Source organism: Montipora capricornis, chromosome 12, assembly GCF_036669925.1.
Source record: "Montipora capricornis isolate CH-2021 chromosome 12, ASM3666992v2, whole genome shotgun sequence".
Taxonomy (NCBI): Eukaryota; Metazoa; Cnidaria; class Anthozoa; order Scleractinia; family Acroporidae; genus Montipora; species Montipora capricornis.
The window spans coordinates 28,064,136-28,083,026 of record NC_090894.1 but is presented as its reverse complement, the minus strand read 5'-3'; the positions used below and the strand labels follow the sequence as shown (position 1 = coordinate 28,083,026).

General features: G+C 41.3%; 1 protein-coding gene across 2 annotated transcripts in view; it reads right to left on the bottom strand.

The window, feature by feature from the left end:
- Positions 1-2,407: 2,407 nt before the first annotated feature.
- Positions 2,408-18,891, bottom strand: part of LOC138026395 (lethal(3)malignant brain tumor-like protein 4) — a 29,818-nt gene continuing 13,334 nt past the window's right edge. The window contains exons 7-19 of one of the 2 annotated variants that reach the window (XM_068873738.1): positions 17,980-18,124; positions 17,323-17,411; positions 16,324-16,576; positions 16,005-16,087; positions 15,313-15,544; positions 14,348-14,430; positions 13,142-13,367; positions 10,209-10,445; positions 9,648-9,741; positions 8,085-8,228; positions 6,789-6,835; positions 5,756-5,982; positions 2,408-5,403 (exon numbers count right to left, since the gene is read on the bottom strand). In XM_068873738.1, coding sequence (XP_068729839.1) covers positions 5,293-5,403; positions 5,756-5,982; positions 6,789-6,835; positions 8,085-8,228; positions 9,648-9,741; positions 10,209-10,445; positions 13,142-13,367; positions 14,348-14,430; positions 15,313-15,544; positions 16,005-16,087; positions 16,324-16,576; positions 17,323-17,411; positions 17,980-18,124 — 1,971 coding nt within the window. In that variant the 3' untranslated portion in view covers positions 2,408-5,292. The remainder of the gene's footprint in view (positions 5,404-5,755; positions 5,983-6,788; positions 6,836-8,084; positions 8,229-9,647; positions 9,742-10,208; positions 10,446-13,141; positions 13,368-14,347; positions 14,431-15,312; positions 15,545-16,004; positions 16,088-16,323; positions 16,577-17,322; positions 17,412-17,979; positions 18,125-18,891) is intronic. The other variant, XM_068873737.1, reaches the window with a different exon arrangement.

Genomic DNA, 18,891 nt, shown 5'->3' with positions numbered 1-18,891 from the left:
ATTCACTCTAAAGAGGTGCCGAAAATATTCGGATCAACGACTTTTAAAACTCGGCAACAAATCTAAGGTTTGCGACTAATCACTTTTAATAACCCCAACAAAGACACGGTGTTCAAGGGGTCTTTCCCTTTATAAATATTCTTGCTCTTTGGCCATTTCAGCTTAATCAAAAACATAAAACAAACAGCGGCTACAAACATAATGATAAAGCGCATTTTACTTTTGACTGGACGTTTCTGAAGATGTATGTTGTAGCATACGAAACGTCAAGCCAAAAGTAAAATGCGCTTTTCCTTTATGGTCTGATTCTGCGGTATGGATGAGTGTGATGCTTACGACTCAGGTTTTTTGTCGGAACCCTATGAAAAAACTTCCTACCACTCCAAATTTCGTCATTGCCTGTAAAAAAAGATCCCTACTAGTCACATACTGATGAACCTTTCTGTTTGCAACGCATACAATAAACAGAGAAGAGACGGAGGTGCCTATTAAAGTTTATGCTGAAGCGTCAAAGATCTTCCGGTTTCGTAAGCCTCGTTGTGAAGCTATAACGTTACCGTGGTAACTACCGCCATTTTCACCTTAGTTTTACTTCTCTAAACACCTACTCATAGTGTGAAGGTGTTAGTTTCTAGGGCAACTGTGGTGCTGCGACGGTGGGCAGTGAAACACGAAAATTTGGTTGCAGGCGGCCGGGGCGATGTGAGTCGGCTGTATTCGCAGGCTAGTTTAATCGAAGAGTTTATAAAAGTAACTTACCTCGTTATTTTAGCATGTTTATCGAAAATCGTTGGTTAATTATGAGTTTAAAATTCGAAAATGGTAATGTGGAATTCCTTTACTGATAAAATTATCGTTACATCCCAAACAAGATGATTCTGAGCATAAACGACTTTTATCTATAGGCGATTTGCCACAAACCTGAATAACATCGTGCCGACTGTTTTCAAGATTACCCGCCGAATGGAACCCGTTTAATCTTGTCTATTTGTGTCCATCCGTGCTTGTCTTTCCTTTTTCTGTATTTCTTTTACGTTGTTCAACAGTTTTAAGTGGATTTGCAATGTTTTATTCTACATTTGGGCATTTTGGGTGTTTTTCTCCGGGTACTCCGGTTTTCCCCTCTCGTCAAAAATCAACCTTTGACTTGATTTACGTTGATTGTTAATTTCAGTTTACAGTGTCCCCAATTATGCACCGATCAACTCGAAACTTCAACATCACCCTCCCCCCCCCCCCCCCGGGCAAAGCCAGCGCATTTGAACTTTTGAAGATTGGATCGTTCAAATTCCCGTCCCCTCGGGTCAAAATGGTGTTCAAATGCCCTACCCTATCGTCGGATTTGTCTGTCATACCCCACTAAAGAATATTCGTCGTCGTCTCCTGCCGTCTTTAATAAAGACCTTTTGAAGACGTTTTTTGTAAGCCAATCGCTCAGCAAATGCTACAATCTCGTACCCAGAGTCCTCGGGCTTCTTGGTCAGCGGGTGAGCGCCCGGAGAGACCCTAGGTACTTCATGTATCCCCTGGGATAATCGACTCACCCGCTGGCCAAAAAGCCCGAGGACTCTGGGTACGAGATTGCAAATGCTACATCTCTTCAATTAAACTCTTCCATCTCGTCCAAACACGTGTTTTATAGATGTTAGCGACTTCGGCGCCCGAAAAAAAAATATCATTTGAAACTTGACACTTCTGGTTCAATGTTCCCCACCCCACGCAGGCAAAGGTCAAATTCCCCACTCCCCGGGCACAGAGGATAGTCAAATGCCCGTAATTTGCCCGGGGGGCGGGGGGGATGTTGAAGTTTCGATTTGATCGGCGCATTAGTGCTCCAGCGCTAGAACGACTATAGACACTTAAATAAAGTTCCTTTCCTTTCCTTTCCTTCTATGAGAAAACAGAGAGTAAGCCCTCCACTCCGAGAAAGCACTAACTGCTCGGCTTTATCTAATTTCTAAAGAAATAGTTGGTAAATCTACCCAAAAGAGTACCAAATATAGTTTAAGGAGACAAAAGTCACACTTATCAACCCTCGATCAACATTTTTTTGCTATGTCCCATATTTTGGGACATATGTGACAAGACGGCATACCAGGGAAAGACTTACATAGTTTAGCTCAGGGACCTGCAATTAGACGGAATCTAATTTCTTAAAGCTCTCTGCCAATGAAAAGGAAGAGAAAAATGCATCGAATGCTAATTCATTTTGGCTGCAGTCAAAGGCTGGCGCTGGAAACAATTGATTCCTTTTTTCTAGAATTTCTTTCTTCCATGTCCCTGAGCCACTCTTTGATTGGAGATTCGCCCAATACCGTGAAATAGACTCTCAGTTTTCTTTCTTGAAATTCCCTCTTGGAACATCAAACATCAGCCGAGAAACGATTAAGTGAAAAGTCGAGCAATATAAACTTCATTTCTTTATTGTTGAGGATTAAAAATAGTACACACTGCGTTAGAAAGAACTGTAATCCAAATTTTCATAGAAAGACTAACAGTCGTTCAAAAACGCGCACCAAAGCTGGACCTGAAATTAACTTCTAGGTTTATTATCTTTTTCATTTATGCCATTTTACCCTTCATTATTTAAGAACAAAGACAGCTCCAAATTTGCTCCCCATCCCAAAGTAATCGAGCAATTCGTTTCGATTACTACATTCAATTGCTAACGTTAATTCCTTCTGATTGGTTAGAGTAGTCTCTTCAGGTACTCAATTAAAAATTGCTTTATCCTCAATTAAATATAAACATCTGCAAGCAGACAAATTTGTTATCTAAAATATATCGTGTGGATGTCGAAGACGAAAAATGTACGTACGAAGTCTTGGGGACCATTTAGAAACACCTAAAATATGGAATAATGGTCAGTACACGAAAAATTAATTCACTGTTATTCCTGTCATTGATGGTTCGAGAGCTTCCTTCAGCAGGTAGTAAATAAATACCGATAGAAAAAAATTGAATAGTGCTTTTTGTGCCTTGTCATCAGTTTCTTCGGAGCATAGTTAATATATGGAGATGGTTATGAAACTTGACAACTTTCTTTGTTTTATGTTTTTGTTTGCTGTTTTGGCCCTGACCACGCACAAACTACATCCTTTTCCTAAAATACAGCCAATGAAAAGTTTCGATTATTTTATTCAAAACTCAGTTGTGAACCCAGGACATAAGATTGCGCTTGATCACGGTCAAGATGACATGTAACGCGATGTCATTGTTCTCTCTCTTAAAGTTCCCAGAATTTCAAAATCAGTCCATCTATGTTAACCTTGCTTCGGAGGTTACAAGAAAAGCAGCATTATTCACCCCGAGCCGCCGAAGAGAGACAAAATTTCTTCCCATATATTCTCGGTGGGTAACTTTTTGTTTTTTTCCTACTTCTGTGGTAGATTTAACTATCATCGTGTATCATGGGAGTGTAGTGAAACGGAGAAAACTATTATGGACAGGGAAAATTTCTAACTCGTCATTAGTAAAATTAATAATATTCACTTAATGTATGGTCCCGAGGGAAACAGTTAATTTTGTTTTCCTGATGTTTGTCAAGGGAAACATCAGGACTCGAGGGAAAACAAAACTAACTAGTTTCCCGAGGGACCATACATTGAGTGCTTTGTTACAGGTTTAGACTTTTCCTTCAACAATCGCAGCAAAACATCTGGAGCGGGCAACAACTGCGGAATTGCCTCCCGGTCAGGATACTTTTGAATTTGATCAGGGGCACGTGACCAAGAATCAACCAATCGCAGTGCTCGTTTTGTTGAGTGAAAGTCTACGTATATAACAATAGCTGATGATTACTAATGTACCGATAATAGCTCATGAAAGTTAGTTGCCGAACGGTAGCAAGAGTTTTAACTGCAATGGGCTAAAATTTGTCGCCCATAGTTTAACAAGGGCCTAACGCCAGCTCGTTCCTTGGGTTTGTCTTCTGCACGCCATAGAGAGACCCTGGTAAGGTCTGGTCACGTGTGTCTGCGAGTCAAAGAGGGGTCCTTTGGTTTAAGGAGATAAAAGTCACACCTAGCAGACCCTCGATCAACCTTTTTTTTTTTTTTGCTATACCCAATATTTTGGGACATACGTGACAAGACCACCAAGGGAAAGACTTGATAGCTCAGAAACATGCAATTACCTAGACTATACATAATTCGTAATTCTGCCAAAGGAAGGAGATTAAGCTCTTAATGACTCCTTCAGAGGGCATTAGCCACTAAATGTCTGGATGTTCTTACGTCATATGAATGTTAAACCGTGATACTGAACGATTTTGTACACTATATAATGTGAAAGGATTTGGTTTACGGTGGTGCAAAAATCATGCCACTATACTTCCGTTTCATTTTGGCCTGGAAAAGACCATACTTGTTCTCTCTCTGGCCTCTATGGTGGCACGAAAAAGAGAGGCCCTGGGAACGACGTTGGGCTTGACGCACATATCTCTTACTGTTAAATCCTATCCGTTCCGCTACGGACCATAGGCGCCTATGGTCCCGTAGCGGAACTGATAAAAGTTCACTGTTTCTTTACAAAAATGAATGGAACCGCTCCACTTTTTATCGGACCCGTGCCATTTTTCCTCTGTCGTGTAAACGCGCCTTAAACTCCTTTTGCTGTATCTTGTGTCCGTAGGTCTATTTGGAATGACTTCTTTAAACACCAGCCCAGGGTTTCTCAAAACGACGTGAGTTATTGCAAATGTTAATTTCCTCTAGCTTTAAGCAAGGATTAATTAACCTTTTTTAAAGGAACTTTTGACTCCTCATAGAAATCCTTGAAATTATATGATACCTTAAGGCCTGTCCAAACTATAAATATTTTGCGAGAAAACATGTAAAAATCACTGTTGGGTGTTAAAGCATTTTTTTTTCATTTGGGATCCTTTTTTGTCTAGCTTAAAAATGTGTTAACATGATACATCATGTTGGGTACGATTTGAACTCCGTCAGGTATTTCTTTGTCTTCGTGATTTGTAAGTAATGTTTTGTGTATTTGGACAGACAGATGTTTGACGCGTGTATACGTAAAGAGTCTATTTCTTTTTGGTCATGGCTACGCCTAGCTTATGGCTACCAGGTATAACATAAAACATTTTCGGTCACCAAACGTGTTTTAGCGCAAAATATTTCCCTTTCTGGCGGACCCTTTCGTGTTAACTGAGAGGTTAATGAAGAGTCTGGGTGGCGTTGCAATTAAGTTGCTAGTCTTTACCGGTTTTTTCCAAAATTAAGCGTTAACCTACACTGCTTGGAACAGCTAATGTCGGATAGAATTATTCGTTATCTTGCATCATCAAAACTTTGGAATGGTGTTGAAAATCTTCAGAGCGGGCCCCAATTTGATCTTCAAGATGTTGACGATGTCGCTTTGATTAAGCAGCAAGAAGGCTTCGCCGTCTATTTGCTGTGAAGGAAGAATATCAAGTTAATTAAAAGGACAAATGGAACGTGCAGTTGAGTGTTGACAGAAACCCATAAGGGTCGAAACGTGTAACGCGCGTTCACAGCTTCCGAATATTCAGTGCGAACTGATTGGTTGAATGTTTCAGTACTGCATACAAATGACTTAGCCGCAATCTCGAATTAAAAAATCATCGACTAGGGATGGTCCTTTGCATTGAAGATTTCGATCGGTTACGGTACAGTACATTCGACCGGACTGGAGTACAAATGGAACAAAACCGAAAAGCAAAAAATTTAGAAAGGGTCTTATATCTGAGAAAAAGCAACTTACAATCCACTGAAATCACACACACCTGTTCGGAGAAAATTTTCGCCTGGTCGGTGCAACCTATCAAACGAACGTGATTTGCGACGTCATCGATATCCCATCGCATGATTCGCTGGCGTTCGCTGGATACTGCCGCGTGATTGTGGTGATTCATCGAATTTTTGAGCTCAGTCAGAAAGGCTGATGGGAATCCACTACCGAGAGGCCATGGGAACGAGAATGGAGACACATGTTGGATTCCTTTGTCGGCGACTGAAAGAAAAAAATTGAAACCACAAAACGCTAAAAGTAAACGAGAAAGACCCTGCAAGAGTATATCGGTTATTTATTTCATTTCGACTTTACGGAATATTCTTCTAACCCCATAAAGGAAAAACTGTATCTCTAGTGGCACTTTTCATTCGACCAGAAGTTTTAGTTAGAATTTTTCGATAGCTTTTTCGGTCGGCCGCTCGAAACCAATCACATCAACGAGATGTTTGCCCCAAAATGTTGAAGTAAATGAAACAGAAATTGCGCCCGAAAAGGAATGAACCAATAGGATTTTCTGTTTGTTCCGGAATTCCGGAACTGCAGGACCAATTCACGCGGTATACCCAAATTTCCGAAAAAAATTCCCCCAATATATCTCCGTTCCTTCCAATTCCTTACCCGGTTTTTTCGAAAGCTTTGGTCGATTCTCTATTCCCCATAATACAGTTTGTTTGCCCCCCAAATTTTGCATAAACTATTGTTTTCAAATGCTCTTGGGGACACTGCATATTCCCAAGAGCATTTGAAAACAATGGTTTAAGCAAAATTTGGGGGGGGGGGGGGGGGGCAAACAAGGTGTATTATGGGGAATTCGAAAATAGAGAGTTGGAAAGCGCCAGAGTGTTAGCTGGATAACGTGTATGACTGGTGTCAAGTTTGGGGTAGAGGTTACCAAGGAGGCCAGGGATTGACTGGAAGTGTTGTACAGAGCAAGTTGTATTGTTCATCACGACATTTTTATTTTAGGTGGTTCAGTCTTTCATTCTTACTAATATACTTTTCCCCAAAACTTCTAATTTCTTTACCTCTCAGTCTGTTTCCCTCGAGCTTTTCCTCCTTGACACTGCCTCGCCTGAGGAAAACAACCAACACAAGAAGTCGTGTTATTAATACATGCCAAGAGCCCATTACGTAAAGGGTCAGCCTTTGCCACTGTACCAGAGGCCGGCAAAGGGCGCTTTGCCGGAAATAGTTGACGGGGTCTGTGTCATAAGAAAGTGTGGCGCTGCACCAGCCGTGGGGGGGAGGGGGGGGGAAGGGGAGAGGGGGCAATTTAATTAGGTTGTATCAGTTTATAAATCTAACGTCATGAGTATTGCTCCCTTGGCGGGACGAATTCAGAGAACTGTAGTGAGCAGTAAAGCAATACACTTGTCGCTCCTGCAGGAAACTTGTTTTCCCTTATATTTAACCATCGTTTAAAGACACCAGGAATCCAAACTATAATTATCTCACTCATTGACTGTCTTGGTCAAGTTCCAAATGAAATTACATTACAGTTGAAAGCGAGAATCTGAGGCTACCTTAAAACAAAAAACAAATTCTTTCCCAAGATTTCTGGTTGTTGAGTTTTTACATTTAGTATATACAGTTCAGTGATTTTCTCCGCTTGAAAAACTTAACAACCCTTACATCGAATAGGTTCTAGTAAAATTGTGTTCCCGAGAGGAAGATATTAGCATCCTTCACCAGCCTTTGGACTTCGGCTTTTCGCTTGGTTGTCACAGATAGAAGACATCGTTTACATTACTCGACTTCGTAAACGAAGGCAGGCCAGTTGCACATTTAGAGGCGTAGCAGGGGAGTTGAACTAGGAGCAACCTGGGTCCAAGTTGTTTCAAGTATCTAACACAACAAGTTACCATGGCAACAGTAAACTCCGGCCAGTGGTCAGAACCTGATGGGAACCTGGGAATAAAGTTGGGGCAATCACTGGTGTTTACATAAGGGGTACACTTAGTATCAATATGCCATTGAGTATAACGTCTATAAACTAGACATTCATTAGCCTGCAGTGCAGGCGTATTTTGGGCGCGCGAGTGCACATTTTCGTATTAGGCCACCATCTTAGATTTGGTAACTGTGGAAGATTGGGGCGAGGAAATATTTGCCGAGGGAGTAGGCGATAACCCGCCACTGCACCAACTCTCTATCGGTCAAGCATCTAATCACAATCCAAGATGGCGGCATCGAAAACCTGATTTATCTAGCGTTCCGCGCCAAAATAACGCCTACACTGCAGGCTAGACATTCATCTGTGATGCTATTATTTTATTTTCGAATTATTCCTTTGTTCATTCACACGATAAACATTCCCTTACCTGGAGGTACTGCGTGTACCAATGACAGTGGTTTCCGTTCCACTAACTGACCCCATTTTGCTAGTGGGAGAATGGACTGTGCTCTTACTCTTTGAGGTCGGTACTTTCGTTGTCAAATGCTTCACTCGTGGACACCCGGACAAGCTACGGAATTAAACGGTGGCAAATGTCACTTGAAGTTATTCTACTTTCCTTTTGGAGATCGTCAAGATGAGTGTGAGATAGTCTCTGGCACTGATATCACCAAACAACACCTCCCTTCTTCATAAGAAGGCAGCTTGTTCAGTAAGACCCCATTTTAGGCTTCATTTACTCTAGCTACAGTCAGCATGATATTGGCTAACTCGAAGGCTTCTGCTCCTTTAGGCACTGTACACATATTCTCTATAATTTCTTCTATTTTTATTTTCATTTCAGTATATGTGTCTGTTAAAGTATCCTTGCAAGTTTAGTTTCAGTGAGATAATCTTTTTTTTTCGTTCTAAAAAAAAATTCTGCCCACACGTAGCGTTTTCGAATCGTTTTCACCTCTTCACACGATTGCACTAAAACTATTCGAGAACGCCAATGCCTCTGAACGAGCATGCGCGTTTCTCACTAAAACGAGCCCGAAAGACAGAAATTCGCGCTGTTTTTGACTCGTTTCGTTTGTCTGTGTTCGCGAAACAAATTTAAAAAACCTTAAATTTGCAAGGAAATGCTTTTCAAAGATGTGGCAGTCAGGACAAAATCCTGGTAGATCTAGAGGCAAGAGCATGCAAGGCTGACTCGTTTGTTCGGACGAATGATAGAGTCGAACTGCGTCTTAAAGTTAGAAGCGAATATAAAGTAGCCAAGACCTCAGTCTGAAAATGTCGACTGGAGATCATGAGTTTTAAGCTCAAGTTTTATTTATTTACAGCAAACATTTCGAGTTATTACTAGGCTGGCTTGCAAATAGCGAAGAGCTAATCGCGTCAAGCCAGACTGTACGCAGAATTACTTAGACTTTTTTTTAAAGAAAGAAATGACTATTATATACAACAACAACATGTAAACATTACTCTTCGTGCTTTAAAATATTTAGAAGGTTGAAGGATTAAGGAGAAAAAGAGAAGAAATTTTTCGAGAAGAAAAATTTTCGAAAATTTCATTTTCGAAAAATTCCGTTTTCACTGTCCACACGAAAACACGAAAAGTGCGTTTTCAAAATTTCCACTCTGGAGAGCGTTTTCGGTCACCATTTTCACCGGATACGTGTAGACAGAAGGCCAATCCGCGAATGAAAAGTTGCGTCAGTTTTCAAAAGCGAAAACGGATACGTGTAGACGAGACTTATTCTCGGAACAATAGAGCGTTTTCACATGACGTCACGGCGGCCATGTTGGTGTCCCAAAACAAAGAAATGGCGGCCATGATGGTGTACCAAACTAATTCTCCGGGAATTGAATTCATTTTTATGCAAATACTTTCCTTTGTTTCAGTAATCCAATATGGCTGCTGGTCACGTGAGTGAAAACGCTCTATAGCCTTCTCAGTGCTAATGAGACAAAAGAATGTAAACAAAGATTCCCCAATACATACCTGTAATGTGTCTTCCACTGACCACTGACGTGACCTGAGCCATCACATCCGGGTGTTGGACAAGTTCCGTCCCCTGGGTTTGTCAAAACCTCCTCTGTGACAATGAGCAAAATCACCAACCGGTGACGTGACGTGTCGGGGTTGCCCTATTGTTCCAGAACAATCGCTCTTTGTGTCAGAACAATAGGGCAACCACAACACGTCACAATTATTCAAGATGGCGGTCCCCGTGAAAATTGAAAGCCAAAACAAGCGTTTTTGAAATTCACTTTTTTCGGATATGAAACGCTTTTATTGGAAACATTATGTTATGTGGCTTAAAGTTATTTTGTTCTTTTAGAGGAGGTTCCCTTTCACGTCCCGAATGAGACGAGTAAAATCATCATTCGAGCTTCCAAAGGCTTGCTTTCACCAGAGATGCAAGCACAAGCCACGAAATAGAGGTTGATTATTACCAGCTTTTGCTATAAAACGAAATACTAAAATACATCAAGTTGATGAACCTGTGTACGTTACTCGCCAGTGAAAACCAAGCTTACATAGCACAAATGTGTTTCTTACCTTTGATAGACTTGACAACCGCAAGCTTTTGCTTAGAGGCGTAAGACCAGTCGGATTCTTCAGTCATGGAGTTGTTAGAGAGTCTGTCTACAAGACACGATTCTTTGTTTAAATTTTGTAGCGAGTAGGGGCAGCCAAACGTGCTGTGGTGTGTCGAGTACTTAGCGCCTTTCACGTGACCAATGCCCTTACATCCGGGAGTGGGACACGCCGCACTGGAAATCTTTTCGCGTTGTGCTGCAAAAGAACAAGGAAAATGTTTCCGGTGAGGTGAAGTGAACAGCCTCGATACCAGGGCTTTTTTCTGCCGAGAGAAGGGCGGGCGGGCGGGCGGGCGGGAAGTAAACCCTGGCAGCGGCTGGTCACGTGTTGGTTCGACACCCGAAAATTAGATTCCATCCTCCGGGACCAGCTTGCTCAAGAGAGACTGGAGTCGATTTACAACTCGTAACAGGAGATTTTCGGGTGTAGTAGTCCACCATACATTGAATATACTAACCGACAAAAACTGGTTTTGAGATTAAATAACGTTTTAGGCTTATAAGTAAGCCTAATTAGACCTAGAATAGCTTTCCGGAATACAAGCGGGACATTGCGAAGACTTACCAAAAGACCGGTGAGCGACATTTGCAGACTGCCTAGATATAGCGCTGATAAACAGTATTTAAGTCTAAGCACCGATTTTAAAACTGTTAGTTTTCAGTGACAGTGACAGCCTCAGTCTCTCTCGAACAAGGTGGCCCCGGCGAATGGAATCTGATGTTGACCAAAATCTTTGGTGTCATAAGTTATATGTGAAATTCGAGATTCGAATAATTGATTCGAATATGGCGGAAAGCAAACAAAACCTTTCTGTTCTAAGTCGGCTTGGACGGGCTCTTAACCGCGGTAAATTTCCTCTGTTTTGTTTGAAGCCTCTTCAGTTTTAAGTGCTTCCAATATATATGCTTTAAGGTATTAATGTTCTCGCCGATGTTCTCACCCATGTTGGTGCCAGTGTTGCCCAGAATACGAAGCGACTTTTGTACGCACCATCACAAAGCCTGCACAATGAATTTCTTCCATATCTTTTTGGGAGTAGACTGCTCCATCGACAATGTTAGCAGGCTCTTTGGAATAACAGAGAAATTGAAGTACTCGCACAACATCCAAATATTAAATGGTCATGATGATGTACGTTAATGCAAGTTGCTCTGAATTCCAAAAGCCAATAAGGATTAAGCGGATCAGATAAATTAGTACCCTTTGTATAACACGTGACCAGCTGATGCCAGGTCTTTTCAAGCCCTACTTTAAGCGGAGGAGAGCCCTGGGAACGAGGTTGGTAAAGTGAAGTCTTTATTTTATGAGGGTAACACGTAAAAGCCATAGGCTAATAAACTTGTGACCCTCAATCAAACCAGACCACAACTCCTACGCTTTATAATCCTTGTCCGAGAAGACATGAAATTCTAACCATTTTCGGATATAATTACAAAGGCAACACTGTCTCCTCAGTTATTTAAAGACCCTGAGTGTAAGAGTCCGGCCAGAGTCGAACTCACGACCTCCCGCATGGCAGCCCGGTGCTCAACCAACTGAGCCAACTGAGCAGCGGTATACATGTGCGGTAAAGTAAAGTAAAGTAACCGTATTTAACGTCGATAACTCGTAACAGTAATTCAAGTGACAAACCTGAGGTCGACCGTGCGCTCATTTTACTCCCCCCTCTCCATCAGTGCTCCGTTTTACTGGTATTTAAAGCTACTTAGCTACACGGAAAGGAAAGAAGTAGAAACAAGGATGCGAGATCCGCGAATCGAACTCAGGGCCTCTTGCACCAAGGCTGCGCACTAACCGACTGTGCCATCCTTGCTCCTCCTCGGTATTTAAATAACTGAGGAGAAAGTGCTGCCTTTGTAATTACATCTGCAAATGGTCAGACTCTCTAGTCTTCTCGGATAAGGACGATAAACCTTAGGCCCCGTCTCATAACCTTTCAATGTTCATAATCCTGTGGGACGTAAAAGAACCCGCACACTCGTCGCAAAGAGAAGGGCATGTACTTCCCGGTGTTGTGGTCTGTGTTCTGTGGTGTATCATGGTTGGGAGGGTAAATGCTCGGAGATATTGGCTACACCAAGCTACTCTAAAATCCGAGGGTAAAGAAAGACATATTATGATATGATATATGATATATGATTATTATTACTACTGTTATTATTATCATTATTATTATTATTATTATTAATATTATTATTATTAGCCTCTGTAGTAGTAGTAGTAGTAGTAGTAGTAGTAGTAGTAGTAGTTTGTAGTAGTGCTTATTCTCTATCACACGTTCCCCTGTTATGGGATATAACATGAACTTGCAAGTGACCTGCCTCCAAATGGCTTTACAGCTCATTGGAGCAAGTACAGCGCAATGGCGGAGTCATGAGTTCGAGTTCCGTTGAAGCCTGGATTTTAGCGAGCTTCTCTGAAACTGCTCAAAATGCAACTAAACTCATCCAAAGCAAACATGTGCCATCATTGCTACCCAGAATTTTACTTTTCCTCTGCTGTGCAAGCCACGGCGTAAACTTGGCAGAACTAACAGCAATTTGGACCCACGACCGTGATGTGAGAGGCATGGGTCTATTCTCGATTTTACGTCACAAACTGCTTTGCATTTTTCTTTTGGTGGGGAGATTAACATTAAAGACGAAAAATATTCGGTGCACTTTAATTTGCTTCATTAATTGCGATGATCACTTTAGAATTAATATCTTGCTAGTGCTTTTTCTTAGGTAGCTAGTGAAAAACAGCCTTAACGCACATACAAAGAGTCCGACTTCCCTATAGAGCGTTTTCACTCACGTGACCAGCAGGCACCATCATGGCCGCCGTGACGTCATGTGAGAACGCTCTATAGCGGTCCCCTATGATGACTCCGCATTTCTAGAAAAACTTACTAAGGGGTGTCTCCAGGGGATGGCCAGTCTTTTCGCACCAACCACACGGGTACAAGTCCAACGATTCCGATTCATACCAGTCGTCATAAAGGTCATCCCAGCCGTCAAAATGGATTCGCAATCGATACTCGTTAACTTCAGCAACAGTAGCCGCTCGAACCATTGAAGGGTTTCGCCTATCTACCGCTTCCAGCTTCTGTCCCACGCGAAAACTTGGTGGAGGTCTCTAAGATACACAAAAGGTTGATTACTTATTTAACCTGTGCCAGAAGTCTATAACAAAGAAGTCCCTATCTGCGATGGAATGCGGCCCACCAGTTTTCCGTATATATTAGGGATCTTAAGATCTACAACGACAAAGACGACGACAACGCCACAAAACAATGATATCATTGATTTAAAGCGCATAAATAATCGCGCTGCACGTGCGGCACGGATTTTAGCTCATATTTTTGCGGTACTCTGCATGTTAACAGGGAGTTTAAGCAAAGACGACGGCTACGGCAAAGAAAACGTTAGTCTAAAATATAACTCAGCGCTATCGCAAGTATTTCGCGATTATTCCGTCTTGTTCACCTTGTACAATACAGGCAAACTATCCTGTAACTGATTAACTGATTATAGTGTAATGTGAAGTGCTAAGTATCTACCTCATATGAACCATGTGAGCGTTAGCCCTACTAATGGAAATGGGCCCACACAAGGACAGAGAACTTTAACTCTCTAATCACGACGTGAAATCACCAAATTTGAGGTCTTGACGACAACGTGAGCATGCAACAGAGAATCTTTCATTCTCTATTTTTATTCTGAAACCGCACATACCAATTTATTTTTAGGGTACGAAGGGTTAACGCTTGCAAAGTCAGTTTTCTAATCTCTCAAAGGTTAACAATTCAACTCAATAATCAACTCATTTAACACAACTTTTAATTTCCTTCATCCTCTCATTCATCGACGCAGTAACACTGTTTTTTTTGAAAATAACTAAACCTTTTCAGAATGCCCACTCGAGGGATGCCTTGATAAGACCTACACAGAGGTCCATTTTGGATCAAGGTAGTAACCAGCTGTATAGCAATTTATGTATAATTATAGTTTTCTATTCATATTTTAATTTGTATTTTAATTGTAATAGTTATTTGTCATTCAATACTGAATATCACGGTTGGCATATATGGTATCATTGTCTCGTCAATTTCTCACCGTTTTAAACAGTTGATTTGGAGCTGCAATGGAACCGGTTGACCTCAAGTACTCTTCCCAGCAAAAAGTGTGAAAATCATCATCTAAAAGTGAACGGTAAACGAACTGGCGAGTTAAAAGAAAAATCCAATACGAAGTTGCTATGTTGAAGTCCAGGTCCTCTTTGGGTTTGCTGATACCAGCCTCAAATCTTAGGGAACTACTTACAGCCGGGTTATCAGTCACACGTGCCCCTCAACGACCTTTTTTTTCATTTTTCGAAAAAAAATTTTCGGTGGAGGTCAATCAAATCTTTCCATGACAATAATTCTATTCACTCGGCGGCAGTCGAATTCGTTACGGAAACATTTGATTGACGTCTACCCTAATTTAGTTTCGAAAAATGAAAAAAAAGTCGTCGAGGGGCGCGTGTGAATAGTCACCGCTGTAAGCTAAGCAAGTGTTTTTCCAATTAAGCAATAGAGGACATTTTCCGTGTTTCCATAGCCTCATTTTAACACGAGGGGAAGTTGGGAGAATGCGAGACAGTTATGCAAACCAGAGACGCAGTCGAGGGTTTGTATAACTGTCGAGAATTCTCCCAACTTCCCCAACCAATCAAAATTCCGTGTTTCCATACTCTTATCTAAACACAGCTATTGACCAATTAGAGTGCGCGTACTATCCTATAACAAGGATTGCATATTTCCGTTGCATGTCTGAACCAGACTAAAGAGTTACGTAATCCTTTACTGAAAATAATGCTACGCTAACGTTAATTCTAATGTTGATTTAGACTTGATGGGAGTATTGGGCACTTCCTGACGTCCATCAAAATCGAGGAGATATAATATCACATGCACTGATCCTGGAAATATAAGTGTGTTTTTCTTCACTCGCCCTTAGCGGACCAGTCCAAAGAGAAACTTCTCAATGATTACGTATCTCCGAATCGTACCACTCGTTTACGCTAAATTGCAACTCACCGTTTGGCGGATTCAAATTCCTCTTGTTCTCCCTACACCACCCCACTGGTCTAATGTAAGGACAATCGTCACCACACCAGTAGTCATAGGAATCGTCCCACTCATCAAAATGAACGAGAAAGTAGTTGCCAATCACATTTGTCACCGAAGCAACGCAGATAAGGTCTGGGTTCATGCGATCGACTGCTTCTATCTTCATTCCAGTCTTAAAGCCATGTTTGGTGGGGGAAATCTGTCGGAAAATATGTGGAGTGTATTCATCTAGAGCGGCTTTCAATTGAGTGTCGAAAGTAATTAGCGAAGTGCTTTGGTTTTGCATTACCTCACCCGATGATTGGTTCTAAGTTCTCGCGCCACATTTTTCAACCAATCAGAAGTAAAACCAAAACCAATCGAGGCTCGCGCGTGCGCATTTTCCCGCGCTTTGTGTCGGCTTCGTATAATTACTTCGATTTTTGATTGGTTTACTGGACCGTATCCGTCCTTTGTGATTGGCCAAAGTAATAACTTTGGTTTTGGTTTTAAGACACTCGATTGAAACTCGCTCTATCAAAATAAGAAGCGTTAATTAAAAGTAAAACATCCAGACGGCAAACCACGTGGTATCAGAGATACACCGTAAAATTAAACCGAGCACTCCTTGTCTTTGTTTTAGTGATGACTGTTTTGGGCTTAAGTGGCATTTCACTTACCGGTTTAAAGAGTTCCTCGGGTGCTGCTTTGGCCTCGCACGCTTTCAAGTAGTTCTCCCAGCTAAAGTCAGAGGGCGACATGTCTGAAAAAAGAAAGGTTTCGATTTTATTTCACTTTCAGCAAAATGTTACTTCTCGAATTGATAACCACAGCTTAATTATATATGCATATTTCTGACTTATGCACGAATTCCTCATCTCTTCTTGCGAGTAAACAACAACAACAACAACAACAACAACAACCACAACAACGAAACACACAAACCAGTCCTTCTTGTCTTTATTTGTTGTATTTGGCGAGAAGTGATAACCAACTTACTTCGAGGAGGATTAAGTCGCTGACCATTTTTCTGGCACCAACCAACAGGAAAAAGAAACGGCGAGTCCGTGCTTGCCCAGAAATCATAGCTCTCGGACCACCCATCAAAGTGAAGCCTCATGCGTGTTCCTTTAACTTTTACCACAGTACAAACACAAATGTATGAAGGGTGCTTCGGGTCTACTGCTTCTAGCTTCATGTCTTTTTCGAATCCGCAAGAAGTTTTGCTGTCAAGATCAAGAAAGGGGTTCTCCTGCAATGATAAGAAAAAAAAGAAGAATTCCTTCAGTTTTCGGTACCTAAAAAGCTGCTATTGTTTTGTAAGAACAGAAATCAAATGGAGGGAAAAAGCAAGCGACAGCCAACATCCGGGACCTGTGTAACATCCATAAGGCCGTGCAAGCGCATTTACTTCCTCTTAATTAGTGTCTATTGTTCTAACAAAAGGCTCTAATGAACATCAAACTACTGAGTTTGCGAATACTTATTGTGTTTATGCTTGCGTCGCTAGTGAAAACCAGGCTTAAATGACCATATCTTTCTCTCATTCTACTCAGCGAAAATTTGCAAAATGAAATACAAAAGCTATAAAAAACGTTCATTAGCTTAAATAACGACGACAACACCGAGAACGAGAACTTCACAAAGCAAAATTTTCAATGATCAAAAACAGTGGTTTTGCAATACCCGGAAGCGCCATTTCTTTGCCAAAATCTTTCTTTTGTGGTTAAGTCAAAAACGTGAGTACCCGACAATAAATTTTCAAAATTTTCCAAACATCCACACCGTCCCTACCAAGTTTATTCCTGGGAAATTGTTACACACTTTCCACACCGAATGACTTGGAATAAACCTAAGTGATCGGAATTAAGGCGTAGTTATATTTTTTGACGACGTTTCCGTAGCAAAGTTAAGTCAAAGTCAAAGTCAAAGTCAAAGTCGAAGTCAAACGTTGGACTAAAGGAAAGCAAGTATACCCAGTTGATCTACAGTACACACCTGCTTAAATACACTGACTGGAACTGGTATCGCGCCGCAAGCTGATAGATAATCCGCCCATACAAACGGCTTGGAAGAGTCATAAGGAACTACAAAAACAACCCCCAACCCAAAAAAACATAAATAAACAAAAAAAACTCAACAACAAGCGCCAAAATATTCGGTTGAACGAGGAAGCGACAGAGCTCTGCGATTCGAAGAGTCCGTGGCCCAGCTGTTGGGATGCTGAATTCTGCAGCAAATCCTGCTCTGGTCACAAATTGGGCGACAAGCGTATTTTTTTTCAGAACGCCACACGCCAAATGATTAGCTTTCAGCTGGTTATTCTGGGGCACATCTCGAGGGGTTATCAGGTCCAAAAATCGACTTTAAAATTGTTATCGCTCAGTTAGTAAAACATATATCTTCAGTAATTAGCTTCGTATACCGCTTCTACTCTCTGAAAATACCGAGCCCTGCAACAAACTGAATTTTAATTGTGTTCCACTCCAGTATGAATGCGAAATGTAGCATGCCTCTTTCCAGTCAATGTTGTTGTATTAATTCGATTACTTTCTTTCAGCACACAGTCCACCAAACTTCAAGTTCTATGTTTCACAATGTACGAGTATAACTGGGGTTTAATTTATTTCAGTACCATGTTCCTGGGCTACTCACCATCCTCTCCTTTCATGAGGTCCGTTGCGTTCAAAGATGCCTTTTTAAATTTCAGCTTGTTTTTCAGCCGTTTTCTTTTGACTTTATAAGGGACTCGGCGAGCTCCTAGCAATTCTTCGCTGTCTCCTTGAGTGTGCGATGATTCCTGACCCGAAAAGAAATAACGGTGGATATTTGTGTAAGACAACCCGTAGATTCAGGGAATAGGCCATTTCCGAGTTCATGTTCGCCTCTTCTTCAAAGCGAGTCTAAGTGCGAAGTTTTTCTTATGAAAATTAGTTTTCATTCATATGCAAAGTTGAACTAATTACCATCACAAAAACTTCGCACTTAGACTCGCTTTGAAGAGGAGGAAGACATAAACTCGGAAATGGCCTATTGGCCTGGCAAAGTTTTCGCCGGTTTCGCTTACGTTAATTCTTGTCATACAAAGGTTACTGTTAAATCCACCTATTGTTCGACCCCAATCCCTCTCGGTGATTTTAATGGCAGCAAAGACTCTTTTGCCAACGGACACTCGAAGATTAGAGGCGGGGAAATGGGAAAAGCTTGGCATCACAATCCCATATGAGCCAGTATCAAAAATTCCATAATACTCTTTGTTTGCCCCTGCAAAATTTTGCATAAGCATTGCTTTTATTTTCTCTTGGGAACTACAATGGTCACAAGAGAAATTGGGAACAATGCTTATGTTAAAATTCATGATGAAAGTCAATTATAACTGAATGCAATTCTCCTGTTTTACCAACAGATACAATTATGAATTGTCAAAGGCCATCATGACTACCATCAATGATCAGCAACCGTAATTCACGTTGAAAATGTTTAATTTTTCCCAAGAGTCAATGATAAATTTTGATTTTGCACATGACACTTGGTGATGGTAGTTTGGTCAGCTGTCTCTTCACTAAG